Source organism: Mya arenaria, chromosome 4, assembly GCF_026914265.1.
Source record: "Mya arenaria isolate MELC-2E11 chromosome 4, ASM2691426v1".
In the NCBI taxonomy this organism is placed as follows: domain Eukaryota; kingdom Metazoa; phylum Mollusca; class Bivalvia; order Myida; family Myidae; genus Mya; species Mya arenaria.
The window spans coordinates 12437696-12452874 of record NC_069125.1 but is presented as its reverse complement, the minus strand read 5'-3'; the positions used below and the strand labels follow the sequence as shown (position 1 = coordinate 12452874).

Sequence of the window (15179 nt, the reverse complement as noted above, 5' to 3'; positions counted from 1 at the left end):
CGTCTGGTCAGGTTCCAAGCTGTTTGCCACTCAGTCAATATATCCCCAAAGTTTCAAGTAAATTGAAAGAAATTTAGAATAAACCAGACAACATTTTTGAGCAGACGACAATTTACCCAGCATGCAAAGGGTTAATTGTATCACAGATAAATCACTTCCTGTATCATTGTCAATGTAATTCCCATCATGGGATATCTTCGATGAAATATCACACTCTTTTTTAATGGAATTCCAAACGTAAGATATCCGCGGTAAAATATCATAATCTTTGTCAGTGTAATCCCAATCGTTAGATTTCACCCTATAAAATATCACACTCTTTGTCAGTGTAATCCCAATCGTTAGATTTCACCCTATAAAATATCACACTCTTTGTCAGTGTAATCCCAATCGTCAGATTTCACTCTATAAAATATCACACTCTTTGTCAGTGTAAGGGAAGTATAAACTAATTGCTAGATTTTCATCCAACATCCAAGCGGGGTGGAGATCTAGCAACTAATTTATAGTCGCCTAATGCCCATTGTCCGGTAACATATCACACTCTTTGTCAGTGTTATCTCCATCATCCGATATCCCAAGTTAAATATCACACTCTTTGTCAGTGCAATGCCACACCGTCATGTCTGCTTGCCAGAGGTCAGAAACATGTCATCCTGCAAACTTGCTAGGAAATCCCTGAAACAAAACAAAATATAAGCAATTCGATATGCATCCAATTCAGAAAGCAATTTCTACAAGTGTTGTTCAAGAAGTTTGTGGTATTTTAACATAAAGAGGGATAAGGAAGAAACCTTTGATGAAATACACCTTTCTCCTCTCATTTCATTTCTACTTTATTTGTACCAATCCACACACATTTTCAACATTTTCTTTTCTTGTTAAAATTCAACATGCTTTATGAATGACCCTCATATTTCATGTTTCTTGGTGATTCATTTTAAACTCACTCTTTTAGAATGATTATAATTGCGCTGTTTCAGACGATGTAATTCATTTCACAGTGGGAAACTTATGTGGATGCACACAGTGCTGGAAGGATAAATCAATGATGTCATTTCCTTTATGACATCATTGAGCTAAAACTTAGCGCAAATATCCAATTAAATGTCAACTGAAGAGCTTTTTTTAATGATTTACAAGCATAAAATAAAAACATAAAATTGTTTCATTGCAAGACTGCAATACATTTACAGATTGTGAACACTGAAAGTAAATATTTCACAAAACTGAAACCAACCACTACCCTCTCTGTTTTCCATTTAGACATCTTTCAAACACATTTTCCTTCTCATCCTGATGCATGACATGTTCCAACCAAACTCTTTCTCTCAATCACCATTTTCATACATGCCATCAGGGCTTCTAAAAGTTTGGAACCTCAATCGGTCCGGAACCGGCGACAACCTCCCCCCCCTCAAACCCCCCACCCCCCCCCTAAAAATAAAAGACCTGTTCAAAAGTCTGATTATATAGAAATGTCACACATTTTCCTGACATCTTTTCTGTCAATATTTTTTTTCGCGATGTGGCAATTTGTAAGATGTTGCCATATACAGCAGACCTCAACTGTTTTGGTATTTGTATTTGTGTATTTGTGTATTTGATGTTAATATGTTTGTGTCTATAGTTCATTGTCTTTTGGACCCTTGCCTTGAGCCCCTAAACAGTGTTTATTTTTTTTTTATTTTCGACTACTGGGCATGTCCCTGTAGTTTTCATTGTATTATTGTAACTTTGTAATGTAAAACAAATCCTGCCTGCTATCGTTCATGGCATTTAAACTTCTTAAATGTACACATACTTGGATTACATATTGCACCAGAAGTAGCCCATACTTGGTAAATGGACCGAGGAGTTAGCCAAGGTCCATTCACCTTTGGAGGCTGACTGTCCAGTCCTTATAATGCAATATGGCCGAAAGTATTGTGTTATATTTCTCAAAACATTTTGATAGCCATTCAATATTCTGAAGCGATTTTGATTAAACAAAGCAAATAATGATTACTTATAACACGGACCTATGAACTGGTTTATAGGTCCGTGCTTATAATGATGATAATTTTTCACTGTTCTGAAAATCACAAGCTGCACTCAACAGTTTTATGATGTCAGCGGTCCATCTATTTCTTGGCACGGTCAGTAGCAGCAAATAATATGATATGGACCACTGACATCATCAAACTTAATTTTTATTAAAATACAGTTATAAACACATTGATCAACTTTATACAAAGAAGGGACACATTTATGTAAGGTATAATATTTTCTAATATGACTTATCACTCGTAAATGTCGGCTTACCCCATGTCTTTGGGCTTGGTCTCTGCTTGATTGGCCACGTCACAGGAAGATGGTGAGGATCTTGACGAAGTGACTACCAAGAAATAAGCATAAGTATAGAATCCAGGGTTAGTCGATCCATTTAGCTATACCATTAACAGGATATTTAAAATCAAAATTTTTTATTCTGATATTATTGTCGTTCACAAATATAAATGGAAGTTTTAACTTGCAAATTGATATAATCTTTGTCTCACCTCTTCATTCATAGATTTTTTTTTGAAATTATATCATTACTACTCAATGTTACTGATTCGAAAAAGTAATTCTAAAATATGATCATAAATAAGAGGGTCCAAGTATGAACATTAGTAGAAATAGTAGCCTTTTGGAGTATTTATAAGGTATTTTGAACATTTGATAAAATGACCTGCTTTTGACCTGAGTTGATCTTGAATAATACTTGACTAGGTTTCATACAAACACATTCTGGCAAAGTTTCATAAAGATTGTGTTAAAGATGTGACCGCTAGAGTGTTAACAAAAAAACGTTGACAATTGGACCAAAGAACCAACATGTACAAAGCATTATATCCCAGCTTCTTCGAGGGGAGCCATAAAAAGAAACCACAACAATTTGTACCTCCAAATACGCTGATGGGCTTGATGTCATGTTGTTGCTGGTCAGAAGACTGGATGCCAGATGCTAAGCTTTGTTCCAACATCCGACTTATATCGTCCATCTGTCGATCCAACCGTGATTTTAGGGGCTCACTATTCCGATAACGTACACTACCCTGCATGTCAGGCTCCCTGGTGGAGGGCGATGGTCTATCTGTCTTTCTGTGTGATCAAGTATAATGACACTCATGACATTTAAATGAATAAAGAAAAATGTTGTATTTTAATACTTTAACTACTATCTTTATATGATAAATAAATGTGGAAAAAAAACTGTCATAAGAAATCAGAATCATAAACCAGTCGTAAAAAATCAAAGTCATAAACCATGATCCCATTCAGCCCCATCCACTGCCCACAACTCTACGATAGGGTTTTAAATAAACTTTAAAGAGTTATGGAAAGGTGCTGCACACTATCCTTTTTTGGTAGAACTCCTTTGGTCCCATGGAGACCAGCATAACCCTTCTGCCTTCATCAAATTAAATGCTTTAGATCGCAGTAATCATATTTATGTTTGAAAATTTATGTTTTATGGCTAAAAGCTTTACTAACACTTTAAGATTAATTAATTTTTCAGCAGCCCACCAAATCATTGAGATCTGCTCTAATATGAACTATCTACTTTGACTGAATTGAAGGCATTGTTGCCAAAATCAACCGATTCTAAGCCATAAAAAACCCATCAAAACTGACAAACTCTGAAAATGCAGCTTTAAAAGCCTTATACAATGTGTACTTTTTCTTAGCAGCTGGTCTCTCTATTGCAGCCTCTTTGTGTTCCAATGTCCTTATGAAAACTGGACTTAAACCCTACTCTTCATTACCTTGAGGTCTGCTTAGGGATGCTATTCTCAGGTCCTGTGCCACTTGCCAACAAGTCAAGGTCACTGAAGTCTGTATCCATCAGGTATAACACAGCCGCTTTGAAGGTCACAAAACAGTAGCTGCAAATAAAATATTAATGTTGTCTGTTTTTGTGTATGTTTGGTTTGCTAGCTGACAGGCACATCTATGCAGAGACAAGATGGGACATTGCCTATCTTTTAAAAGAATGCAATATCTTCTACAGTAATTTACCTAAAAAAAACAGTAATTGCTGGTACTTATCTGGTATCAATTAATGATTTAAATGTGTTACAAAAATATTGGTTGTTACTGGTTGTTTAAAGGTAAACTGTACCCTGCCAGCATGGCTTGCTTGGTAAATCATTTCATTTCCATAGGTACCTTAACAATTCGGTCTCAAGTTCTATACTTTGTTTATAAAAAATACCTAAATTATTTGTCTAAAAATGTCACTCTAAACCCCTCCTACAAATATTTTTTAAACTGAAATGTATCCATATAAAATATATATATTCCAAATTGTGGTCTAAAAATTATTTTGATGCATATATTTAGAATATTGTTCCATGAACTCCAGTAAAAGTGCTTACTTGAGGCTGTCACCATCCCTAGAGGCTGCCAGCCAGTAGAAGTTTTCCATGTAATGGAGATCAGAAAACACGTGCCTGCACCCTGCGCCCACCAGGACAGTCACCTACCACATAACAAGACTTAAAATTTGCAACATCATTGTATACTCAGTGGCAAACATTAATAAAGAAATATTACACTTGAGACCTATCTACAGTAATCTTAATGCTGAAAAGATTTTCACATCAATTATATTTGTCTTTGTTTAACAACCTACAACAATGTAGCAAGTCATCGGCCTATTTTCACAAATTGACTTTTCTATGAAATAGACAAATCTAAAACAGTTTTGCAAATCAAGTATAAAAAACTCCAGATTTTTTAGTTTATTCGAAAAACTTTATAAACTGCTATGGTTTACAGGATATTTTTCACATATTTCACTGAATGTCTAATATTTTCACAATTCTTGAAATGCAATGGGTGTCAAATCAACCGGGTGAAGATATCCAAACGAACATTGTTGTCAAGAGGTTGATAACTTTTCGAAGGTTAGCTTGTAATTAGATTTATCTAGACATACATGTATATGTGGGCAAACTGGAATTCAATTGGTAAAATAATAATAAATTAACTATAAACTACAAAAGTATGATTTTAGCATCGCTCCAAACATATTTGACTCATAATAATGTGCCTATTTTATATGTCCACCGATGTCCTAAAAATGTCAAAAGCTTATATTTGCAAGGTAAATATGTAGAAATATGTATTTACCAGTATTGGAATCAGATCATCTGATGTCAGACATGGAATTTCTGAAATAAAAATATTTATCTGAGATTCATTAAGCTCAGCATGGAAGCAGTTTCCTGGGGGCCATTTTTGGGGAATACAAGGAACATTTTTGTTCCTACAGAGCTGGGGTGGTATTAATAAAACATCTAAAGTAATTCCTACTTTTAAGTCAATTTCCTAATAGTTTCGTTGTCAAATTAAAAGAAAAGTAAAATATTTTTTTTACATCAAAGCATTTATTTTAAATCAAATCAATGAAAATAAAGTATTTCGGATATTATGAAGCTATAATAACATATGAATAATAAATAATTATTTCTGGATATAAATAATTATATTTATTTTTGCCGAAATAGCAGGTAGCTGCATGCTGCTAAGGACTCCGTGGTCACTAAGCTGTTCGTTACGCTTCGGTTGTTCACGTGCGAATATCGCGCATGCGCATCGCGATCTCGGTCTTTCTCGTGACGAATGCTAAAGTAACAGGCCGAATTCCGTAAATGAGCTAGGAAATGACTTTAAATGTTTTATGAATACCGGCCCAGAACTTCAGTTGCAAATTAGATGATTTTAGGCTTAGTGTTAAATTTACAAATTTGGTTCAAGTTACTCTGTTTGTTCATAATAATAAATATATAGCCATCTCTTCCACATTTTTGAAAAAAATAATTGTCACCAAAATGAAATCCTTCTGCACACACACTATTTTTTTTTTAGGATGGAAAATCAACTGCAGAACATTATAACAAGATGCTTACCATCAACAGTCAGGGTGGAAGACTGGGACTTATGAACACTTGTGTTGACTTCTTCTGTGATTTTATCCTGACAATAAAGAGTACATTGAACATGAAGAAAATGAAAGAGCCATAACTGATAGCAATGCTGGTGGAAGACTCAACAGTCTGCTTTTAAATCAATTTCTATTTAGGCATATAGACATATAAACATGTGTTAAAGGTGTCTATATTGGTTTCTGTTCTGAATAACAAAAGAGACATATTGTAAAAATGGCATAACCATGACAGTTCATAGTACGTACAATACTTGACTTGAGGCAGTAGAGTTTTTCTATCGGGGTTTCCAACTTGTCCAGAGTTTTCATCTCCTGTACCTGTAACAATAGAAAACGTTAGAACTTACCCTTATCCCCTGTAAGGAATTAAGTCATTTTTTTATCACAGTCATTTGAAAAAAAGATTAGCAAGATCTATTTTAACTTATTGAACAGTTTGTTAGTTATGTCCGAGTTTTGCATGCCAACGACAATTACAACAAGGCTATGACAGACAATAACTTTCCTTTTTATCCTCGAAACAGATGAGCTAAAAATCCATTCTTGTATTGTTGGCAATACCACTATATTCTAAAACTGCATTTACTGATACCTTAAATGGAACTTAATTCTGCTTAACATTATTAAAACATGGAGAAACTCATACAGCTGACTCCATAGGTAGAGAGAAGTGTTTGGGCACACTGAGATGGGCTGGTGTGAGGCCCCGCAGCCTGGAACACTTAGTGACGAGAGCGCTGTCCTCCTGGCCGCACCTCTCACATATCACCCCATACAGCTTCCCGTGAACTCTACCGATCACATACCTGCACAAGTTGGGCATAATAGTCTTAGATAGGCACAAATGTATATCATTTAAACTTAGAATACAACCTAAATTTACAGCCAATAATTTGCAGTTATGCAATCATTAAGTACTAGCTTTAATCATTAAGAATTTCAACTTTTGTGGGTGTTTAAATGTCCGCCCACTGCCATTCATCTGATACACAATTCCTGCGTCAGGTTTTGCATTGACAATGTGTCAGCCAATGAGGTCGTATTCTAAGTCAGTTAGATGACCTGAATTACTCTACTCTCACTTTGCCCGTTCTTGATCACTAACATTTTAATTCATGTCATCATCTCATAGTAGTTGTCAATGTAAACATAACTTACATATGAATATATATTCAACATTTTTATAAATATATTTGAATTAATATTAACATATTTATATATATTATTGTAAGTATATTTATATGTAAGTTATGTTTACATTGACAACTACTATAAGATTCTTACGTTACCATACCGATAATTACGTGGTAGACAAACCTAGTATAAATGCTCAAAAATTGCGAGAGATGCATAGCTTCAAGTCATAAGCAATGTAATACATCAGTAAGTAAGATTCGATGAATAGTACACAACGATGTAAATAATGTAAAGTTTATGTAAGGTTGACAATTTCCTTTTTTTCTTGCAATTTTATCATCTGGTGTCTATCCCCTTTAATGAAATTCATTCTGTTTTACAAGCTGATGTACAACAGGCAATAATCAGCTATAAAAGTTTTGATAACTAAGAAAATAGTTCATAGTAAAAAAAAAATGTAATCATTAATAAATAAATTAATACGCCAGAACTTTGAATTTGAATATTATCAAGTGTACAGTACGGTGGTAAATAATCGCTGGTTTATTTAAAGCTGTGTAATTTACCAGGTTTAATTTCCAATGAAATGATTTTATTATTTATATACATATTCCGGTGATTTATAAAGATTTATTAGTGAAATTAAAATTATAGTTCACTGTTTCAATCAGTGAAATAATATTTTGATATTTTTCACTGTTTGGAAATTTGTGCCCACTCTCAAATCCAAAACAAACGCCAGCAGGTACAGGGCTGGGACACAATTTCAACTAGGTCAATTCCAAATGATGTTAGGATCGCATACAATTTGGTGCACTTTTCTAAAAAACTACAATTGAATGTCTTTTCATATCCTCTTAAGACATATAATGAAAAGAAAAATTGTTGGTTTCAGTTTAAGAATGCAATGTATTTCTAATTGTGAACAGCAAAATGAAAAATTTCACTGTTGGCTACCCTACTCAATAAATGTACCTTTTGGTGCTCACTCGATGAAATATACTTAGATCTTACATTGAAACAAATAATTATCTTATATATCTTTAATCACACAAACACCAGAACTTACGTCTCCACACAGGCTTCAACTGTCTCCTTTAATTGATTGCTACATGTCTTCTTGTCCTTGATACACCTCACTAGTTTCTGTAATTAAGAATACATGTATACAACCATAGGTTGGCCGGTTAGTGCAGTGGTTAGCGCACTCACTCCTCACCTAGGCAACCTAGGTTCGATTCCCGGCCTGGGCGCATATGAGTTTGGTTTGTGGTCATGAAGCCGGTCAAGTGGGTTTCCTCCGGGTACTTGGTTTCCCCCACATCACAAGACCACACTCTTATGTAAAGTCATGCCAACGAGAGTGATTAATATAATGTTGTAATAACTTGTTTCACAATCGTTGTAAATTAACTTACTTACAATTACCTTGAAATTAACTTACATCCTACACTCACGAAATAAAACATAATACATTTACTTCAGATGATTCACTTGAATTGGCAAAATGTAATTGTTTTTTTTATGATTTTATAAACGACAGTGGCAATATATTTCACCCCATAATGATAAACATCAAAAATAATTATTTTTATATTGGCAAAGCCATTTCTAAAATAAAATTTTTGGTGCTCACTTAGTGAAATATATGGCCATCTTACATTGAAACAAACTATTATTCTCTTTATCAAATAAAAAGCTTACTTTCAACACAAAGTGCTAACAACAGTGTGCAAGAGGAAATAAAGGACATAACTCAATATTTGTTAAATCACAGATGGATTGTTTTGACAACTTTTAAAATAAAAATTCTTGGAAGGAGCCTAATTTTGCGTAAATGTCTGTAAACCATTGATTTATGACTGCTGATAAAAGATCAGATCGCAGTTCTAAATATTTGCATTCGAAAATTGATATTTTATGGCTAAAGGCGTTACTAATGCTTTCAGAAAAATGTAATTTTTGGCAGTTTTACAAACAATTGTGATCTGTTATATTGTTGGTTATCATAGATGACTGAATTGAAAGCATTGATGCCAAAATCAGCTGATTCTCTGACAATAAATGAAAAAGTTGACAATTTGGTCAATCCATGAGAGTGCAGCTTTAAAGCCAGAGTAATGGGCCTTGTTAAACATGTGTCTTGTCTCACACAATATGTGTACAAAGTTTCATGTGAATAGTATTAACATTTTCAGGTTATGGACAAGGTTGAAGTTTTAGTATACTAGCCAACAACAAGAAAAACCAAGACTATCATAATACCTTAACAAACTGACAAGCTAAGAAATGAAATTTGAAATATCTTATCAACAACAAAAATTTACCTCTGCAAATGCAGTGGCTAGATGCTTAAGTCTGTCCGATGCTTCATGTAGGTAATCTTTCAGGAGAACGTAACTCTTGTTGAACTTGGCAAGCTCCTGATCCAAGTCATGTAGAAGCTTGAAAAGCATAGATGCCAATTTTAAACATTCTGTAGAAGCTCAATTTTCTATATAAAAAGATTCTTTAAAAATATACATCTTTCGGATAAATTGTCGATTTTATGGAGTTACAAAGATAAAATTTTAAAATATATATAATTATATTCATTATTTGCTTTCCGGTGTTAAATAGAGATTTATTAGTGAAATATAATTAATATTTTACTGCTTCAAACAGTAAAAATATCAAATTGATAGCCCCGTCTCAGTTCCAAATCAAACGTCAGACGCACAGGGCTGGGACACAGTTTCAATGATGTCATTTCCGAAATGACTTTAGGAGCACAAATAAATTGGCACATTTTTCTAAAAGAGTGTAATTAGATTACTTTTGACTCCAACTTTAGGCGTGTAGTAAAAAGATTTTTTTTTTGTTTCAGTTTAAGATAGCAAAATATTTCACCTCGTGAATACCTAGCTATGCCACTTGTGAAATATATCTTTTGTGATATATATTATGATCTTACACTGAAACAAACAATTATCCTTTATATAATTTTTTCAAAGAAATATCTAGAAAGTCAAAATAAAGATTTGTGTGTCAGATACAAGCTGAATTTTAACAACACATAGCGAAACCAAACCAACTAGCTCTTACCTTGGAGTCTGTGTGTTTGTGGAGAAAGTCTCGGCACCTTTAACAAAAAGTTTGAAGCATTTAGTTATTGTTTATCAACAAATCGTAAATGTGTATCACATAGAAGTTACAAAACCAAACAAATAATAGCATGCATAGTTTTATTTCAGTTTTATAATTCAATCTATAAAACACAAAATGAACAACAATACATGTACACATACATACACAAACAAGTTTTTTTGGGGAGTTTGAGGAATTTGAACAAAAAACTAACTAATCCTGCTGAAAATACCATTTTTTTCACAATTGTTGAGTAAATTTTGACCTGAGTGGAATACACATAGGTGTGTTGTCATGGACACCAGAAATATAGAAGTAGTGCTTAGTGGAATATGCCAATTTTCTTCAATTGGTGTAAATTGCATTGAACTACTTTAAAAAACAATTTCAACATCATTTTTTCTTAAGTTAAAATTCCTTGACCTACACAACAACTTTTGTACAGTAATCTAATGGCAACCAATGTTATATGCAATGCCATTAAAATATTATGAACAAAATATGTTGAAGTACGTATTTCTAAATAAAACTTCAAATATGGGGATAATATGGACATCCCAAAAGTGGTCAAATTCAAACACATACCCATCCAAAGTAAACTTAATTGGCATTTCTTCTATCCGACTTGCACCATTTTCACTGGGTCTGAATTGCTGAAACCATGGTCAAATGTAATACCCCAGTAACAATATCTACCAGTATTACATGCTTGTAGTAAAGGTCGAATAATTTCATCAATGTTAACATATGAAAGCCAGCTAAAAGCTATTTAATTGTTAACATTGAGGAGATCACTTTTTGATGAAATCTCATTTAAATATATAAATGTGATTAAGCCAAGTTTTTTCCATGCTGCCTTACATATGTTCAGGTATTTCATAAACAAATATGTGAGGATCCAACATTATGTAAGTCTCATTTGAAAGGGATTTATTATACAGAATAAAATATGTTCCGATAAGTGAATAAATAACAAAAAAACTTTGTTGGAGTTGAAAAATTGTAAAGTAGGTCATTTCACCCCAGATTTCAATTTAATTAAATTGTAATAGTGTTTTGTGTAATGTAGTTTTGGTCATTTATTTAACATATTAAATAGTAAGCCTAAAAGAATTCCCTTATTTGCATATTAGTTCCGTTATGTCGGGGAACAGGCCTTTATTCATATCTATGTTGATGTATAACATTGATGAGTAAAAGAAGGAAAATTATTAGGAACATGTTCATGGTTCGTCTAGAAACACATGTATATTGTCTCTAATGCAATAAGAAAGAGCATGAACACATTTCACATAGTGAAACTGTCATCTAAGAAAAATAAAAAATAAAATGACATCCCCCACCCCAATTTAAGAAATGCATGAAAATCTAGCAATTGATTCATATTGGCCTTATGGAGCTATCCCTGAACTAGCTTTCTTAAGGTTGGTTTCACATAAAACAGTTTTCAGTCCTTACAATATAAAACATACACAGTTTACATTTAACCATTATATTAAAACCCTTACCAATCAATTACATTGTATTACCAGTAAGTTATTATCAAAGGGTCGGGCGACAATGAGCATCTTGTAGGGCTTGTACTCCTTATTGTAACCGAGCTCCTCCCCAACAATCTTGATGTTAGTCTTCACTGGAAAACCTGTGCACATACATACCAAAAGTTGAATAATATGTCAAGGGTATTGAATTTATATAAAAATATGCACAGGTGTGATGCCAGAACCAGTGTAGATATTTTGATATAAATTTGGTAACCTTTTTATTTCATACACTTGAAAAAGTAAAATGACACTTATAATCTATGTTTGTTTCCATTTATCGCATACTTAAAGTTTTTAAAGTATGAAATTTAAAATATGGTTTCTATATATTTTCTAGGTAACTATGGTCAAAAAGGAATAAATACAAAGTAAATTTGCATCCTTCCGGCTTCCACCACTACGAGTGATATAAAATTTAGGACACATTCAGAGTTAAAATCTAAACACCCAAACAAGTTTCCATTACAAATCTAGACAGTATATACCTTCCACTGTGGAGATGAAGCGAGCATTATCATCAACAACCAACAGTTGGCTGTCCGACTTCAAGGTCGTGAACTGCCTGCAAAACATCAAATTACATGTATATAATATATATATACATGATGTACTAAGTCTTTAAATAAATGTTGTATCAGTTGAAAGGAGTGGGGGGAGTGGGTTGTGGGGCTGACTGTGGGATGGGTGCAGAGAAGGGAAGGGGAGTTGTATCAATTGAGTGGAGGAAGGACAGGTGGGGGGGGGGGGGGGAGAATATTAGTCAATCGCTTAATTAAACACCACCTCTTAAACAAATAAGTGTCTGACTTATATTAGTAAAGGAAATTGTGAAATTAAATGACCTTTCACAAATGTGGTTTATTTATACAGTACAACCTATTATGGAAAGTGTTAAGTAAACTGAACGCAGCATTTGCCTCAAAAGCACAAAAACTCTCTTCAACTAATTTACCAGAAAACCATACCAAAATTGTGGTCTTTTGGTCGTTCACATTCACTCATATTTATACAAAGTTAAGTCTTCGCCAAGTTAAGCCTTCACCAATATCTGCGTTCAAACTGTGTCTATGCATGGGTTAATTTTATCTACTGAAATTTTACAACGGCAAATAGAAAAGACCTTACCCCTTAAAAAATGGTGATGGTCGCAAGATATGTGTTTCTGAAAAACAAGCAAATTTACTAAGTGTTAAAGATAAAAGCTTTGATATTGCCATATTGCCTTAATATGTATAAAAGGAATCTTATAAAGCATACAACAAGCCTTATACCTTTACCAATGCCTTAAGCTTAAACCTTGATCGCGCTACCACCATTAACCGTAAACTTGAATCATCTGATGTATTTAACTGTTCTTAATATTTTTTATTGTTTACTGGTCATGCGAGTCAATTTCTTTGCTTATAAATACATTTTTTTACAACAAACTATAAACTTTAAGCTTTCAAAAGTGTTTTATAGCGAATTATTGTCTGCTGTATGTCTGCTGTACACTAAAAGTGTAAAACAGATTAATCCTCAATAAAATACATTAAATTGACATGTTTTTACTTGTTTATAAAAAAATGTTCATACATAATCGTGTATTTTTGTAGTTAAGACATTTATTGTTGAATAATAAAATTTAAAGGCAAATTAAGATTATGGTATGATGGCCTGATTAATAGCAGCCTTTACCAATTAGTTTTCTCGAAATAGCTGCCCCCTCCAGACAGCTTGACTTTGGAATACAGATCATGTAACAACGTTCCTGCGCCTCCTCATAAGCAGAAAGGAACTTGGTCTGAAAACAAGGTAATGTGAAAATAACTTTGTTGAAAAATGACTAAAAAACATAGGAGTTGTATGTGAAAGCAAGCTAGAAATTCCCCAATGAAAGCTTTCATTAACTCCCATTCTGTTCACAACATTGTTTTTTCTATAAAAAAAATCCCTTTTTCCTCTCAAACAAAACAAGATTGTACATGAATTCTGGAAGTAGTATTTGTTATTGGTCCCAAATGAATTGTACGATTTGATTCCCCATGGCGAATTTGGTGATAAATATAAGATAGCTCTTCCTCTGTAAAGCATGTTGGTCAATGCAAGCTTTGTCATTTGAACCAATCTTTTAAAAACCTTTTTCGCCCAAAACCTGTCAAATTTGGGAAGATAAGCACATAAAATTAATGATTGGTTGCTGGCACAGGTATGTTGAAAGAGTTATGCACCAGTCAATTGTAACCACGGCCCCTCAGGTCCGGGGGAATACTGGGGATAGCTGGGGAAATGGGCTGTGTTTTTACCTTTCAGATGGCCCTGCAGTGCCGGGTGAATGCGGTGGTTTTGTCTTCACACAAAATATAGCAGGGAATGGGCCTTACCTAGGGTCCCTGGAGTGTGGGGGCATTTGGTGGGGATTATACCATCGATTTGTCCCCGCAGCCCAGGGATTTTTCCCCGGGGTTGGCTGGACCGAAAGTCAAAGTCCCCACTATTCCCCGGACCTGGGGGGGCCATGGTTACAATTGACTGGTGCATTACCTGCTCAGAATGTTAACCTTTGCACCTTCATTTAGATTTAAAAACAGTATACAATTGTATCTTATTTTATCAATAGAAATAATACATCTCTTCTGGAAAATCCACTCCAGTAGGAGTAAACATATTGAACTTCATCTAGAAAAATGATTCCTCGCTTCGTGATCGCACAATATTATGTCTTATGTAACAGTGATATATTGAACATGTTTAAAACAACTTTGGGACGTTCATCCATTTAAATATTCCACAGCTTATTTCAGAATTGGTCCACCAGTATTAATATGATTTCAGCTCTGACCATAACTTGAACCATAACCCTTAAAGAGAAATACCTAAATTTCCTGAAGAAATTTTGAAATAGACAGTATATGTTTGAGAGATAATTTAGAATCTATAGCAATTCATGTGGCAGATGGATTGTACACTCTAGCCAAGACAAACATACTGGGAAAATACATCAGACTAACATGTCGCACTTAGCTGTTCAAAAAAAAGTAGACAACTCAGGAGTGGAACAGAACAGTTGAGTCAGGTTCTGAATTATGTTGAAATAAATCTTGAGGAAGTAAACTCTTGCGTTCCAACAAGGTTGGTTTATCATTTCGTAAACTACATTTTACCTGAAGAGCCCTATAGAAAGGATTGATATCTAATTCGTCTATATCGGTCATCATTCAAATTATCTCAATTGACATTCAAAAGAAAAATAAATCCACTTTTCCAATTTGTTTACATTCAACAGTCTGGATTCAGTGACAGCTGAACTGTATTAGTGGAATGTAACCTTACACATAATCTCGATATCTTGTGTTAATTTGTGATTAAATCTTCAACACGATTGATACATTCATTTTTTTCTATTTAAACAAATA

General features: G+C 33.8%; 1 protein-coding gene across 1 annotated transcript; it reads right to left on the bottom strand.

The window, feature by feature from the left end:
* Positions 1–24: 24 nt before the first annotated feature.
* On the bottom strand, positions 25–15081 carry LOC128232858 (ankyrin repeat domain-containing protein 27-like). The gene is made up of 18 exons (XM_052946634.1): positions 14928–15081; positions 13462–13567; positions 12910–12946; positions 12270–12346; positions 11770–11882; positions 10826–10893; positions 10199–10235; positions 9442–9558; positions 8184–8260; positions 6624–6783; positions 6224–6295; positions 5940–6006; positions 5161–5201; positions 4404–4507; positions 3792–3911; positions 2927–3126; positions 2305–2377; positions 25–678 (listed from the first exon to the last, which is right to left on the bottom strand). Exons 1-18 carry the CDS (start codon positions 14979–14981, stop codon positions 621–623), a joined length of 1581 nt encoding a protein of 526 aa, XP_052802594.1. The 5' UTR covers positions 14982–15081; the 3' UTR covers positions 25–620.
* Positions 15082–15179: the final 98 nt, after the last annotated feature.

Excerpts from the sequence above, each read along its gene's own strand:
- LOC128232858 (XM_052946634.1), bottom strand. The coding sequence starts at position 14,981 with ATGATGACCGATATAGACGAATTAGATATCAATCCTTTCTATAGGGCT. Across the intron at positions 6,784-8,183 it reads GTTGAAGCCTGTGTGGAGAC|GTATGTGATCGGTAGAGTTC; the intron begins GTAAGTTCTGGT and ends CAACTTGTGCAG. Across the intron at positions 2,378-2,926 it reads GCCCATCAGCGTATTTGGAG|TCACTTCGTCAAGATCCTCA; the intron begins GTACAAATTGTT and ends ATTTCTTGGTAG.